At 47.0% G+C, this 16,379-nt stretch overlaps 2 protein-coding genes across 2 annotated transcripts; both read right to left on the reverse strand.

Annotated features, from left to right (window-relative positions):
- Positions 1-3,572: 3,572 nt before the first annotated feature.
- On the reverse strand, positions 3,573-6,742 carry LOC124684210 (cytochrome P450 72A15-like). The gene is made up of 5 exons (XM_047218578.1): positions 6,716-6,742; positions 5,176-5,751; positions 4,829-5,073; positions 4,089-4,473; positions 3,573-4,004 (listed from the first exon to the last, which is right to left on the reverse strand). The coding sequence occupies exons 2-5, from the start codon at positions 5,704-5,706 to the stop codon at positions 3,573-3,575; spliced, it is 1,593 nt and encodes a 530-aa protein (XP_047074534.1). The 5' UTR covers positions 5,707-5,751; positions 6,716-6,742.
- A 287-nt stretch (positions 6,743-7,029) lies between these two features.
- LOC124684211 (calcium homeostasis endoplasmic reticulum protein-like) lies at positions 7,030-15,976 on the reverse strand. Its single transcript, XM_047218579.1, has 3 exons — positions 15,090-15,976; positions 8,597-8,862; positions 7,030-8,052 (listed from the first exon to the last, which is right to left on the reverse strand). The coding sequence occupies exons 1-3, from the start codon at positions 15,974-15,976 to the stop codon at positions 7,310-7,312; spliced, it is 1,896 nt and encodes a 631-aa protein (XP_047074535.1). The 3' UTR covers positions 7,030-7,309.
- Between the last annotated feature and the right edge of the window lie 403 nt (positions 15,977-16,379).

Genomic DNA, 16,379 nt, shown 5'->3' on the forward strand with positions numbered 1-16,379 from the left:
GACGAACCGCAAGACCTCTTAATGTACAGCGGCGGCAGCGGGTAGTTGCACGCAATAACGCCGGCGCAGACGGCCACGCGGCCATGCACGACGAGACGCGTCCCTGCGTCGCCTGGGAAAACTGGGACGCCATTAACGTCGCTTGACCAAAGGTAGGCGACAGGGTTTTAGGCTTCCGAGCCGCTGATGAGTCGGGCCCGCGTCGCTTCGCCTCGCTTTTCGCTGCGTCCGGCGTTCCCGGTGCGTCCCCTGTGCGGCGGGGACGGGCTCGGGGCGCCGGACACCGTATCGGGCCGCGCCGGACAAAAATGGGCTTTGGGGGACGCGGCTGGGAACGTTTTTTTTTATCCGACGCGCCCCAAATTGCTTTAGAGGACGCGACTGGAATGCTCTTAATCTTAAAAATGATAGAAACCCTTTGTAAAAACATGCAAAAGTTAACTCTATCAATCGCTCTCTTCTTCTCTGCCCAATTTCTTGTCCTCCCATCTCTTTTACTCTGTTAGAAGCCAATATCTACTACAAACAATAGGTTGAGTAGTCGGCTGTCAGCGTATATATATTTGCTAGGTAATGGGCTGCTACAGAGACATTAATATTTGGCAGAACCATTTACTTCGCTATGTACTGTTCTATCCATTCCACTGAAGTTCAAGACAACATCATTTAAACCTTTGGTTATATTTGACAGCCACACTATGTTGTAGCACCTTCATAGCACCACTACGTCGATACCCTTTGGTTTGACATCGATATCTGGCGTGTCAGTATTGGAACATGATGACATGAGCGTTCACGTAGCATCGCTAAGTTTTGGAGACCAGCCGACAGCTAGCAATGGCGCAAAGCCGCAAACCGTGATGCGTTGGCGAGAAACGGAGGAAATTTCATAGACAAGTGTTTCATTAAGGTTATTGTAACAAAAAAGTCACTACTCCTTAATTTCTGTGGTAAGCTGTAGAAAACACACATAATATGTATGATCAATAACTAATTGATGATAGACTTAGTTAGTGTCTGTCCCATCAGCTCGAGGGTTATTTTGCAAAAGGGGTGCGCTGCTACTATTTTTAGTTGAGGGTTATTTTGCAAAACAAACGCACTGTCAAACTAGTCAACTTATTTCCACGTCATCAAATACAATGCTGTACCAGACACGAGTGACCGTAGATGAACCATAGCGCGTATTTAGTTACCGTAAATTGGTATTTTATGAGTAGGATGACCTATCCGAACCTCGGAAACAAGTTCAAGTATTATCAACCGATAATTATATATCAATCAAAGTAGGTTCAACAAGTACAAAAAGGAGAAAAGTATAGTCAAAATGGGATGGGAGAGAAGAGGGAGACAAGCTGGGTGGAGAAGGAAACAAGAATGAAATGGGTGGTGTGGTAGGTAGGGGTTTGGCACTGTATAAATCTTGGTTGCAATTTATGTGGCGCACCTGCACAAATGCGCCACTAAATATAGCCTTTATATGGCGCATCACGCTAAATGCGCCATTAAATATCATATTTTTGTGGCGCATCCCGCAACGTGCTTCACGGAATGGTGTAATTCTTTGGCGCACGTCGATCCATGCGCCATAGAAAGAGTAAAACTAATGATTAGGCGTGGGACCCACCATATTTCTATGGTGCATGCGACTTCGATGTGTCACAGAAATGCTCTGTTTTAATGGTGCATGTGATCAAGTGCACCAAAAAAAAAAATTGGCACACAGGAATTTTGTGAGCCACAGAAAAGCATGCCACCTATAGTTAGTTTTGTGCTAGTGAGTTTTGCCTTGGCCAACCACTTCGAAGTGCTTCCGTAGGAGGCTAAGAGCTCTCGTTCTACACTCTCTTGATCGCATCTCATCTTCTCCTGTCGATGTATTTAGTAGGGAGAAGAGAAACGCCACATATGCAACAGTAGTCTTGGATACATTAAGAGTGATATGGATCAACCAAGTACACCCAGATCTGAGGTTAAAGGTGACGCACATATCCATTCTGTAGCAGATGAACTACCTATCCTATCCTGGTGCCTCCCATGCTCATTTCTCTCGGGGCAATTTAATCTTAAAAATGATAGAAACCCTTTATAAAAACATGCAAAAGTTAAGTCTATCAATCGCTCTCTTCTTCTCTGCTCAATTTCTTATCCTCCCATCTCTTTTACTCTGTTAGAAGCCAATATCTACTACAAACAATAGGTTGAGTAGTCGGCTCTCAGCGTACATATATTTGCTAGGTAATGGGCTGCTACAGAGACACCAATATTTTGCAGAACCATTTACTTCGCTATGTACTGTTCTACCCATTCCACTGAAGTTCAAGACAACATCATTTAAATTTTTGGTTATATTTGACGACGACACTATGTTATACTAGCACCTTCAGAGCACCACTACGTCACCTTTGGTTTGACATCCATATCTGGCGTGCCAGTATTGGAACATGATGACATGAGCGCTCACGTAGCATCGCTAAGTTTTGGAGACCAGCCGACAGCTAGCAGTGGCGCAAAGCCGGCCAGAAACGGAGGAAATTTCATAGACACGTGTTTCATTAGAGTTATTGTAACAAAAAAGTCACTACTCCTTAATTTCGCGGTAAGCTGTAGAAAACATGTATGATCAATAACTAATTGATGATAGACTTAGTTAGTGTCTGTCCCATCGGCTCGAGTTGGTTCTTTTTTTTTTACCTCGGCAAACTTCAATAACAAATCGAACTTTTCCAAGAAATCCGAAACGATTCCAGTACTTTCAATCTCCCTGGCCCGAGTGTTCTGGAAACGTTCGGGTGGACAAGACGACTTGAGAATTTGAACAGTTTTTACAACTTTCAACCAAATTTTTGCTAAAGAAATGAAGATTTTAAAATTCTAAGACATTCAAAGGATCTGATCTCCATTTCTCGTGTCATCTATAAAACATTGAGCTAATTTTGACAAGCCAATAAAATTTTGGGGAGCTTTTGCAATTTCTAACCAAATTTTGATAAGAAATGCAAACTCTTAACAAAAGCACAAAGACATTTTAGTATGCCACTCTCCTTGCCATGAGTATACGGGAAAAGTTTGAACTAGTTTTGACAACCCATTTGAACGTTTAGGCTTTTTTTGTAACTTCAACCAAATTTGATAAAAGTTCCGAAACATAATTTGTAAGGGAAAATTGATCAAAAATACAAACTTCCTCTTTTTTGTAAGGAAAGATTGATAAACAAAATTAAAACTTCACAAACAAATTAAAAATCCCTATCACTTTTGGTCACATGTGAAAGAGACATCGTTGGTAGGTTATAACACCAAACGCTAGAGAAAAGGTATCCCTAGCGTTTTGTTCACTGGCTAGTCGCTACTGATGGGAGTTGGCATTTTATCTAAGTGGTAAAACCAACAGAGTTGGCATTGTTTTACCCATCACAGACGTCTTAGTGGCGGCACTGTAGAGATAGTCTTCAAAGAGTAAACTCGGTTGAATCATGTTGGGCCTTTATTACCAAAAAAGAGCAGAAAGGAAAATCTTATTACATGACAAGGAAAGGCCATATAGAACAATGTTTCTATGGTGCATGATACTACGAAGAGATCGCCTGGAGTTTAATTTGAGCACCATGCATGGGACGCAACATCATCACAGTATGCGGTGCATGAGTATACTCCGGTGTGAGGTCAAACTCAAAGCGTTGAAGGATCATGCACAGTGCCATCTTGGCCTCAAGCAAGGCGAAGTTCTGCCCGATGCAGGTCCGTGGCCCCCAACCGAATGGCAAAAATGCTCCCGGGTCCTTGGATGCCTTGGAGATCCCCTCCGCAAACCTATCGGGCCTGAATTGGTGCACGTCATCTCCCCAAATGTCCTCATCGTGGTGGATGTACAACACGGGCATCTCGAAGATCACACCAGCTGGGTATTTGATGCCTCCGATCTCAATCTCCTTATATGTTTGCCTGGTGAATGAAGAAGCCGGTGGGTACAAACGGAGAACTTCATAAAGAATCATTGTCACCTGCACAACAAGATATTAATAAGACATTGATCATCTAGTTTTATGGCGTTGTAAGGAATCAAGCAGTTTCGGTGGGGTGCTCACAGTTTTGAGTCGATTGAGACCCTCGTAGTCAATCTTATGTTTCCCAAACAAGCGAAGAACCTCCTCCCGTGCACGGTCCTGCCACTCCGGGTGCATACTAAGCACAACCATTGTCCATGTGAGCAATACCGATGTTGTTTCCATTCCTGCAAAATAGAACAACTTACACTCCTCTATGACCTCTTCGGTCGACATTCCTTTGACGGATTGGCCATTTGCATCTTTGTCTGCCATGTTTGATTCGAGCAATAAGCCAAGTAAGTCGTCTTTCGTGCTTTCTCCTTCCTCAATAGCTTGCATCCTTTTGGCAATTAGATTCCGCAGAATGGACTCAATCTCGCTATTAATTTGACGCATCCTTCGGTTATTTTTGGTAGGGAACGACCTAGGAACGATGTTTTAGTCATATTGTCAGTAGATGCAGAATGAGAAAACAAGGTTGTCAAGAGAAGAATATAATGTGCCTAGTAAACTAGATAAGGTCATGCATTCATGCAGATTGTTTGTCGAACCGATATTATTGTCTCACATTGGATTTAGTATGTTCCGACACTCAAATTCTTGTACGAGCAATTTGATTCAACCAAAATGGGATTGTTAATCCGGCCTCAGCAATGGCAAGTGGACCCGAATTATGATTACCAAAAGGACGTTCTTGCTCAACAGCTAAGAAATTCTAGTGAAAAGGGTATTGCTGCATGATGCAAAGTATGTAAGTATAAGAAAACGTTGTAGCTCACATGTAACCGGGAATGAAAAACTTGTGAAGGGCCGCCATGAAGCGCACAATCTGCTCAGACTGCAGCTGAAAAATCCTTCTTCCCTCGAGATAAGAGCTCCCGAACGCGGTGCGAGAGATGACATCTCCGGTGAGGGTCTGGAGGTCGGAGCAGACGTCCACCTCCCACGAGCCGTCGGGGCCAAGGGACTGCGTCCATCTGCCGACGAGCTCTTGGCAGCACGAAGAAAACGCCGGCAACATGAGCTGCAGCAGAATCAAGCAAGACAAGATGAGCAGCACGTCCGTCGTCGTCGTCGTCGCGTCACAACAGCAATTACAGAAAGAAAGAAAGAACAGCTAGCGTACCTTGAGCTTCTCGGCATGGAAGGCGGGGTTGAGGATCCGGCGGTGCTTGACCCACTTCTCGCCCTCGTAGGTTCCGACGCCGAGCGCGAGCAGCTTGGCCAGCACCGGGAACTTGACTTTCTGGACGTGGCCGAACTTGCCGGCCATCACCTCCCTCACCAGCCTAGGGTCGGTGATGGTCACCTTGGGGACAGGGCCGAACCAGGAGACGCACGGCGCGCCGTGCTCCCGGACGGCGCCGTGGAGGAAAGGCATGACGCGGGCGGCGATGTCGTGGCAGCGCGGCGGCAGGGGCGGCTTGGCCCACGCCTCCTTGTTCTGGCGGCCGAGCTCCATCGCGTCGCCGGTGAGGAAGCGGTACCGCGTGCCGCCGAGGCCCTGGCCGCGGAGAGCTCGCTCGAGCCGCCTCGGCCGCCGCCATAGTTGCTCCAGCAGCCGGGTGGCCGGCCACAGGAGCGCCAGGCCCAGGAGGCCGCAGGCCAGGTAGCTCCATGGTAGAGCTGGACTCGTCAGCGATCCTGCAGGATCCATTGATCCTTTCTTGATCCTCAGATAATGCTGGGTTCCGATCGAGCTCTGGATATATATAGAAGTGTCACTAGGATAATCAAGTCTTCAGTGCTTGTTTTTTAAGCTTATCGCACTGTAATCAGTGATGTGGTTTCTGGAAATCCTGGACAGTCAGGGAAGAAAATCTTCTACGACCCAGGTCGTACGGGCAGGGCGCTGGACCAAGCCCCGCGTGTGACACCTGGCATCCCAATCTCAGAACTGCTCCCCTGATCTAGCCAAATCAATTCCATTCAACATCTAAACGGACTCGTCGAAGCGAGCTTGGCCCCAGCGACGCAACCGCCGGCGCTCCACCGCGGCTGCTCTCCCCCGTCATACATGGAGCCGTGGACTGGGCCAGCCACCATCCTCAACGCTCCGGCTCGCGCCGCCGCCGGCGGCAACCCTCCTCGGCGCACAGCTCGCTGCCTCGCTGGCTTGGCGGCGACACCATCGTCAACGCCGGTGGACTGGACCGCTCTCTTGTGCTTGGCTGCTTGTCCTCGTCGGCCGATGCCCTCGTCAGCTCTATGGGAAGAAAAATCATTCAGTTCATCGTGAGATTCGGTCAGCCACGTGTCGTGAGCAGGAGTTGGTCCAGCGACCTGGCTGTGCGACCCGGGTCGTATAAGATTTTCTTCCGACAGTCAGACGGCCATGGTCAATGCCTCCTTATGGAACTTGCCATGCAAGTAACTAATCTATCTATTATATTACAGTATATACTAAAAATAATATAAGGGTATTTTTTAAAACACCATATTAATTCACGTGTACTAAAAATAATATAAGGATCATTTTAATCTTAACATCTGAAATTAAAAGATAAAAAGTGTTACGTGTACAAAAGACATAGCTGTTCTATCCAGTTTGACACGATTCATTAGGAAAGGAACCTGCGCCGACCAGGTAACGGTGTAATTGACACGTTCTATGTTAAGGTTAGAAAGTAGAAACGATTGTGTCCGATTGAGAGTTAAATATGTACCTAGGTGGAATCTCCGTCATGCATGGCGTGTCAAATGCAGAACAACAACTCTAAATATAATTGGCTTGCTTTGTGTTAAACTTGGACATGTGGCGCCATATATGGCCATGTGAACTATCCATGCTAGGTAGAGAAAACAGATGTATTAGAAGCGGAAAATGTGGAGAGATGTGTACTTCAAGGTTTTTTTGTGGCTGTGATATATTCTGCACGGAAATCAGAGGTTGTAGTCTATAGGACATGTCCTACGCCCGTATGAATGAAGCTGAAAAACAAGCATTTTCATCTGAACTACATCCCACATTCGCAACCATGGAACCAAAATCACGTCACATTTGAACTAAATTACACAGCTGCAGTTAAAGACATCACATCTATGAAACAAAACAAACAGCGTTTCCAACTAACATGCTGCTCTAGTACTCTACAAAGTAAGAAGCTGCAGTCCCAAGTCTTCCGCAAAGGTAAAAAAATGTTACATTGTACAATCATTTGATAGTCCGATTCTGTCTACTGAGATACACTCGAAAAGACTGCCATTCTCGCCCCTAGCAGACGGAAATGGAAAGGGAACTCGTTGGGTTTCTTCTGTTTTCACCTTGGTGCCAATGAGCGAGAACTCATGGAAGAATGGTAGTTGCTGCTCCTCTGTTTGCGATACGAAGAATAGACATCACCGTACTGGTGGCTCTCCTCATTTGGGTCAGCAGAGGCTCCAAGGCCCAGCCGGCCGCTCGATCCCGGTTTGCTATCAACCGAGCCATCAGCGCGCATCCCTGTCTCAGGGTTTACATGCAAGCTGGCAGGGGGAGGGATGCACGCACCTCCCTTGCGAGCAGGAAGCTCCCTCTCATAATCGTCATAATCATCGGGCTCGCCTTGCTTCATCGGACCTTCTGATGGATTTACCTCCCCGATCTCCTTGAAGAACTTGGTAACACGGTCAAGGATGTCAGACTCTGAAACTGTTGACGGTGGGATGACCGTGGGGATGTCGAGTGGGCTCAAGGGAGAATATGGCACCCCACTGCCAATTTGCATCTTTCGGACCATTCCTGGAATGAGGCCAGGGGGGAATAGTGGATAAGGAGGTAGATTTTGACCATGCGTAGTAGCTGGAGCAGCACTTTGAGGAAGCGGAGTGGGGAGTAAGGATGGCTGCATTGGCAAAGATCCTGGAAAAGTAGTTTGGCCTAGAGGAGGGTAAACACCAGCAGGAAGTTGGCTTGCTGGAAATTGTGCAGAAAGCACAGGTTGGGGTGCAGCAGAAACAGGATAAGTTGCATTCTCCTTGTCTGGCGGAGCAGAGGACCATTTTGAGGGCCCCCTTGCTGATCCTGGAAATATATCCATGAAACATACTTAGGTTTACCTCCAACAAGCATAAGGTAAATGCAATGCATCATAAAAACCATTTGGAAATGTACAGTGTAACAATAGAGAATTAATCATAGAATGTAAAAAACAAAGCTAATTCATCATGAATAAATTAATTTTCTAGTTTATACATAGATCTACAAAAGATTGTGGACCTGATATACAAAAAGGATTTTAGTCTGGAATTAGTGGGGATTGGTCTCAGTGGTAACATAGTAAACATGATCTTCCTCTACAGCCTGGCGAACTGATTACGTATACCAAAGCTACCCACCTTTAAAGTTTCTGGGCACTAACATATCGCTACTGCAACGAAGGGTTATCAAATAACAATGAGAAGAAAATGATAACATGATCAAAATCCCATAGGTTAGGTTATGTACGCCTAAATCACAAGAACCCCATTTATGTGAAAGCTAGAAACCTAAAGACACATGAGAAAAAATAATTATGAGCAACTAGAAAGAATGGTATGCTTTAGTAGAAGAGTGGGATAGGGAAAACCTGTATAGGTCGCGGGATCTGGTGAAACATGTCGTGGTGCTGAAGGATAGGACGCCCCACCTTTCATCTCTCTTTCAAGGCTAGCAATGGTTTCCTGGTCATAAACTTCCTTCGAACCCCAGAACTGCACAATTTTCTCAAGCCGATTCTGGTTGTCATCTTTACTCTGTGGATTATTATAAATCCTTGCAAGCATGGACCCCAGGACAGATTGAAAAGCAACGGCCTCATTGTCAAGGTCCTGAATATTAGTACGTCTTTGTAAGCTGTAGCACATGGAATGTGTTAAGAAAGCACCGTAGATGAAATTTATTAAAGAAATACCATGTGCAATTAGGAGATGTAACATACTAGATTCAATTAGTAAAGAGCTCATGCAATAGTCACTAAACCAGATGAAATTTATTAAAGAACATTGTCAAACCGAAATAGTGCAGAGCAAGTTATAGCAATCCACTCTGCTAGTGTGTTAGATGCATCATACATGTCAGTATCACGAAACATTGGACACTTCTACAATACATCATCATGTTGTTATTGGTATATCATCTTTTACAAGCTGATTTTGCTACGGTTGATGCCTTGCCAAATCAATCATATTCCATAAGCCATCTCAACATATGGATATGCAGCTAAAGCAAAATAACCTTCTAAAGTGTGCAAGTTTCTCAATGACTAAATACATAGAATTAGCGGGACATTTCATCTCTAATGCAAAAAATCACAAATAATTAAGTCACGCTCATGACTCCTGAGCTATCTCCTAATAGCAACATCATACACAGTTTAGTGTGCGCTGATACACAATACAAGATGTGTTGATACTAAATTTTCCAAAACAAGGACACATCAATATGCTAGTGTAGTATGCTAGTGTAGTAGCATACATGTACTTTGAATATAGCATACAGACTACAGAGAGAGAGGGTGAGCATAAGAGGCTGCATCCATAATAAAATGAGTGGAGATGAGAGTGAGGAGAGGAGGGGCACGGCGAGATGGCATCCAATTCCTGGCAGTGAAGCTAGGGTGCCATGTTCGTGTTGCACATGCAAGATCGGAGAGTAGTCTGTTCAGGTGATTACATGTGCAAGCAAAAGACTATTAGGACTGGCCTCCCTTAGATAAATGATTGGTTATTGGGTTTTGTATTGACAAGGTTATTAACCCCATGAAGAGAAGTATCAGTAGCCTAAATGGAAACCATTAGTGTTGTGGATATACTTCATAGGTATACCATCGACATGGTCCGATTCCGGCAAGCCCGGGTGGCCCACAGATGGTGGTGATGGCTTATGGCCCACCGGGCAGCCCAGTTGCTGTTGATCCTAAAGGATGAAGTCCAGCCCAGGATAGGGAAGCCGGATCCCAACCGACCATCGGAGGAAGTCGGATCCGTGAAGGTCCATGTGGAACCCGGATCCATGGAGGCCCAGGAGTAACCCGGATCCATGGAGGCCCAGGAGTAACCCGGATCCATGGAGGCCCAGGAGTAACCCGGATCCATGGAGGCCCAGGAGTAACCCGGATCCAGTACGACGTAGGGAGGAAGGCAGATCCTTGACGTACACGGCAAGACCTTGTACCGTAGTTAGGCGACCTGTAATCCGGCTAGGACTCTCCATGTAAACCCTAGATCCGTGCGCCTTTATAAGCCGGATCCTGGGAGCCTTAGAGGCACGTTGACAACCACAACTCATTGTAACAACGCGAAAGCGCCCAGATAATTCCAGACAAGCGGCGGTAGGCCTCGTCATCGTGCGGGTGTTCCGAAGCCGGGTAACTCGCGTACCACCGTCCCGTGTGCACTCCGCCCTATGGCCCCTACTTCTTCTCCCCTCGTGAGGATCCCTCCTCCGAGGTACCGTCGATTAGGCAACGACAGTTGGCGCCCGCCGTGGGGCCTGTGGCGTCTGGAGGCCGGAACCGGGAGGGTTCCGCCATGGGAAGCTACGACGACACCATCGCTGTGGGGCGCGTCCTCTACGCCGGAAATCCGCCGATCGTCCCTCCGGATGAGTGTTGGATTCCGGCTAGGGCAAACCCCGTCAAGCTCTCCATCGTCCCAATTGGCGGCATACACATCTTCATCGGGGAAACCGTCGATTCCGACGGAAACGCACTGGTAAGTAATGTAGCTACGACCGCCGCCGAGCAGGACGTAGCTGCAAAGATCCGATCCGTGTCGCTGGAGCTTTCCACGGAAGAATCCGCCTTAGACCTGGAAATTTCAAATTCTGGTTTTGGTAGCCGGATCCGCACCTACGTTTTTGGTAGTCGGATCCGCACCTATGTTTTTGGTTGCCGGATCCGCGCTTACGTTTTTGGTAGTCGGATCCGCACCTATATTTTTGGTTGCCAGATCCGCGCCTACGTTTTTGGTAGTCGGATCTGCACCTATATTTTGGTAGCCGGATCCATACCTATTTTTGGTAGTCGGATCCGCACCTATATTTTTGTAGCCGGGTCCATACCAAAATTTTGGTAGGTGGATCCGCACCTAATTTTTTGAAGGTCGGATCCACACCTAAATTTTGGTAGGTGGATCCGCACCGACAGGACCACTGCGACAATCAATCTCGCACCGGCTCGGCGGAACGCCGAAGAAAAACCGCCACGACCGACGTTGACTCCGCTCCAAACAGCTAAGTCCCTATTTATATTTAATATTTTAAAATTTTATGATCATGAGATTAAGATTGGTTCACTCATATCCTGAGTCTTTTACCGCTGGTCATATCTTTCCCACGATTTGCCTCGCGCTCGTGAAAAACTTTGTACTGTTTTTGCCGCTTAAGGCTCCGAGTCTGTTGCAAAATTTCCGCCTTCGGGCGTTAGCTTGAGTTTTCGGCCTACACGTTTCCTGTTGTTTATATGTGGATTCCTTAGTAGTGACATTTCGGTACTTAAAACCGGCCTCTGTTTACGAGGTTCTTGATTGTTTCGCTATTAAGCGCTATCGCCTCGACGGATGTTCCGTGTTCAAAGTTTGTCGTCTCGCGAAAAGTCAAGCATATAAACCGGAAGAACGGATAAACCGAGCACTTGCTTAAAACATATAAATTACATTAACTGTTCAAGATAGTCGAGTTTTTTCCGCCTTGACAGTTTTATGTTGTTCAACTGCTGCATAGTTTCAGCTTTAAAACATTTGTTCAAAGGCCGTTTTGTTCCGCCTTACATTTGTTCGTTGAACATGATCAAAGAAACGATTTAATACAAATATGTTTTTATGTTTATGTATCGGGTACATGACACTTGGACGTACAACGAGTCCCCGAGGTTAGGCGGATCCATGGCGTGCACAATTGGAAAAGCAACTTGAGTCTTGATTCCGCTATGCTTAGCCGGAACCAACCCTCGGGGGCTGCGATTTGATCTTAGGTGAAAAGTGTGTTTTCTTTCGGGTATCGATCTTTGGAAATTTCCGCCTAGATGCTTGGGATTTGCGCTATTCCTAAGTCACATAAAAAGATAAAGCTACTCTAAGAGCTCCAAGCCGGATTTTCAAGTAAATTCACCTTGGCGCTCGGGGGCTACATCGATGAAGTTCTCTTTGGAGCAACTAACCAAAAAATTTCCACCTTGACGCTTGGGGGCTAAGTTTCTGAGCATCGAGTCTCCTTGGAGCAAGCCGACTCAACGCTCGGGGGCTACATACATATGGCTATGTCAAGAAAATTTTCAAAGATGGCGAAAACCTGGCCAATTAGTCGGATCCGCACCTTATTTTTTGGTAGCCGGATCCGCACCTTAATTTTTGGTAGCCGGATCCGCACCTCATTTTTTGGTAGCCGGATCCGCACCTCATTTTTTGGTAGTCGGATCCGCACCTATATTTTGGGTAGTCGGATCCACACCTATATTTTGGCTAGTCAGATCCGAACCTACATTTGGCTAGTCGGATCCATACCGAAGATTACGTTGGATGGTGTCTCCGAAGAATCGACCATTGGATCATGAAGTTTCCGACCAATACTTGGTTGGAGATACGAAGTTTGGAGTCCTTCAAGATTCTCTATTATTCGTTCCGGCCAAAGGATGAAGATACATGCGCAAGCTGAGTCTGGATGGAAGAACGGTGAATCTTGGAGAACTCCGGGAGCTCTTGTTGTGGATATACTTCATAGGTATACCATCGACATGGTCCGATTCCGGCAAGCCCGGGTGGCCCACGAGATGGTGGTGATGGCTTATGGCCCACCGGGCAGCCCGATTCTCGTTGATCCTAAAGGATGAAGTCCGGCCCGGGATAGGAAGCCGGATCCCAACCGACCATCGGAGGAAGTCGGATCCGTGAAGGTCCATGTGGAACCCGGATCCATGGAGGCCCGGGAGTAACCCGGATCCATGGAGGCCCGGGAGTAACCCGGATCCATGGAGGCCCGGGAGTAACCCGGATCCATGGAGGCCCGGGAGTAACCCGGATCCATGGAGGCCCGGGAGTAACCGGATCCATGGAGGCCCATGTGGAACCCGGATCCGGTACGACGTAGGGAGGAAGGCGGATCCTTGACGTACACGGCAAGACCTTGTACCGTAGTTAGGCGACACGTAATCCGGCTAGGACTCTCCATGTAAACCCTAGATCCGTGCGCCTTTATAAGCCGGATCCCGGGAGCCTTAGAGGCACGTTGACAACCACAACTCATTGTAACAACGCGAAAGCGCCCGGATAATTCCGGACAAGCGGCGGTAGGCCACTGTCATCGTGCGGGTGTTCCGAAGCTGGGTAACTCGCGTACCACCGTCCCGTGTGCACTCCGCCCTATGGCCCCTACTTCTTCTCCCCCTCGTGAGGATCCCTCCTCCGAGGTACCGTCGATTAGGCAACGACAATTAGGTACATGCTTATATGTATAAATGTATCATATAAACGGTAGCAGTATCATATACGAGATCCGATATTGGTACCACAGCTAAATGAAATATCAGGGTAACCTAGCGCATGTTTTTGTTTTCTTTAGTCGTCTATGTGCTTTGTAAATAAAGAGTGGTCAGATCAGAAATTTGGTCTTCATGTCTTTTTTGTTTGAAGGTTGGTAATACATAGACTTATTAGTAACATTTTCATCTCTAAACACGAAAAAATCCCAAAAAAAGCTTAGTCATGGTTGGCTCCTGAGCTATCTTCCAAATAGGAACAGCAAACACTATCTAGTGTGCGGCTGTGCGCTGATGCACAACACAGATGTGCTGATACCAAATCTTCCCAAAACAAGGATTCAGCAATATGCTAGCATACATATACTTAAAATATACTAATATATCTGACCACGGAGAGAGACTGAGCATATAAGGCTGCATCCATGCTGCAAGGAGAGAAGATGAGGGAGGAAGGAGCGTGGCAACGAGGTATCCAATTACTGGCAGTGAAGCTAGGGGTGCCATGTTTGTGTTGGACGTGCAAGATCAGGAGCTGTCTGTTCTGTAGGAATTACATGTGCAAGCAAGGGAGCAATATGACTGGTCTATGTCAGATAATGGAATGGTTACTGTCTTGTATTGGCAGGGATGTATTAATATCCTAAAATGAAATCATTCCCATACTTGCCTATACATATCATAAAGGTTATCAGTATCAACTAAGAGATCCAATATTGGTACAGCAACTAAATGAAATATCAGGGTAACCTAGTGCATGTTTTCTTCAATTGATTATGTGCTTTGGAAAAAATAAGTAATTGATTTTTTTTCTTTTGTTTAAAGGCCCTCTATAACAGTCATTTGTTTATGTGTTAGCATACATTGGTCTTTGAAATGAATCAGGGTGAAATAAGGTCATGTCAACTGGCAATCATTTTGCAATTTTACTTATTTTGAAGAGAGAATGGCTTTGATACTGCCAAATGGAAAAGTCACTCTCTACTGCATTGTTTCTACACAATTATGTAGGGCCTCTGTGGAATGCTTGTTCTAAAAACACAGGAACAGTAAACAGACATGAATAAAAGAATACACAATTTTTTGAATCCAATAGAAAACAAAAACACAAGAATTTGCACATATGGCTCTTTCGATGCTATGCGGACATTATGCAGGAATTCAAAGTGAGTGAGAAGGTACAAACAGGACACAAAATAAAATTTCTATGAGGTCTAAGCTCTTGCTAGTAATCCTATGGAATTTGAGTGGCAAAGCACTGCAAAGAGTTGAGTCACTTCACATGTTGGTATTTCAGTCACATGGAAATTTATACACTCCAAAGAGCCTATAGGAAATTTATATGGATTGGAATCTTAGAGAAAATCCTATGGAAATCCTCCAATCCGAAGGGCCTTAATAAGATAAAATGGCAACAAGATGTACAGATTGCAATTCACTTCACATGTTGGTATTTCAGCCACATCAAAGTTGAGTCACTTCTTAAATCAAGTTTTCATCAGCATGAACATTGGACAAACGAAAACTAGATTGAATCGATAACAAACACTTAAGCCATAAGGTGAGCAATCATATTCACCAAAATAGATATGCTGAGACGGAAACATACCCTTCGAAAAGAATATCGTTGACGAGGAAAACAATGTGCAGCTGCCTCTCCGAATCCTCCAAAGCAAACACCCTCTCCCTAATCGCTTCGGCCAGAGCCGGCGCAAACGGCGCCCTCTGCATAAACCACGTCTTGGCCCCCTTTATCGACTCCTTGGTGCCATTAAGACTGGCAAGCACATCGTGCAGCTCGGCGGCAACATCCGCCGGGAGGGGCCCGGAGAGACCCTTGAACAACGGTTGCGCCGCGGCCGCGGCTTCATACTCCCCGTGCCCGTGAGCGCCAAAGTGCTGGTGCTGGTCGTAGAACGGCGGGTACATCGGCGGCGGGCCGTGCATCATCGGACCCATGGGCGGCGGCATCATGTGCGGGTACGGCGGGGGCCGGCCCGCGGCCCAGAGCATGTACCGGTAGTAGGCGTGGCCGTCCCCGCCGAAGACGAAGGCGTAGTCCGGGTTGTCGTGCTGCTTGTCGCGGATCACGATCTCGAACTCGGGCCCGTTCTTGGCGATGTACTCGACGAGCTTGTCGATGCGCTTCTGGAGGTCCGGGTCGGCGGGCGGAGGGGCGGGCGCGGGGTCGAACTGCGGCTGGTGCATGTAGGCGGGGTGGGAGGGCGCCGGCATGGCGTGGGGCGGCGGCGGGTAGGGGGAGGGCTGCTGGAGGTGCGGGTAGAGCTGCTGGGGCGGCATGGCGCGCGGGTACTGCGGGTACTGGGGGAGTGGGGCGCCGTAGGGCGGCGGCCCGCCGGCGTGCGGGTGGTGCGGGTACTGCGGCTGCGCCTGGGGGTGGAAGCCGTACTGCGGCGGCGGCGGCTGCTGCGATTGCGCCTGAGCTTGCGCGTACGCCATGGCTGCCGCCGCGTAGTCCTGGGCTTGCCGGTCCATGAGTTGAGACGGCGGGATTGGCGAGGAGAGGGGTACTGGGGTAGGGTTGGGCTGGCGGCGCCGGTGAAGACGGCGGCGGAGGAGGGGGAAGAGGCTTCTACCCCTCTCTTGTCTTCTCTTTGGGCGAATATTACAGAAACAACCCTAGGAATTGAAAAAGACCCCCGAGAACTTCTAGATTTCTGTATTTTTCATAACATTTAGAATTTTAGGAATATTAGTTTTCTACAAACGGTCAGGATTTTTTATAGATAAACCACAATATATTAAGCAAACAAACCACCTCATTAAAAATCTTCCAGTTCTCTTAGATACCTCGGTAAGAAAAAGAATGTATCAGAAACTTGCTGCTCCTAGTTCACAAAGAGGTTTACATCAGAAGCTAACAAGGGCCAGACAATCA

Source organism: Lolium rigidum, chromosome 1, assembly GCF_022539505.1.
Source record: "Lolium rigidum isolate FL_2022 chromosome 1, APGP_CSIRO_Lrig_0.1, whole genome shotgun sequence".
Lineage (NCBI taxonomy): Eukaryota > Viridiplantae > Streptophyta > Magnoliopsida > Poales > Poaceae > Lolium > Lolium rigidum.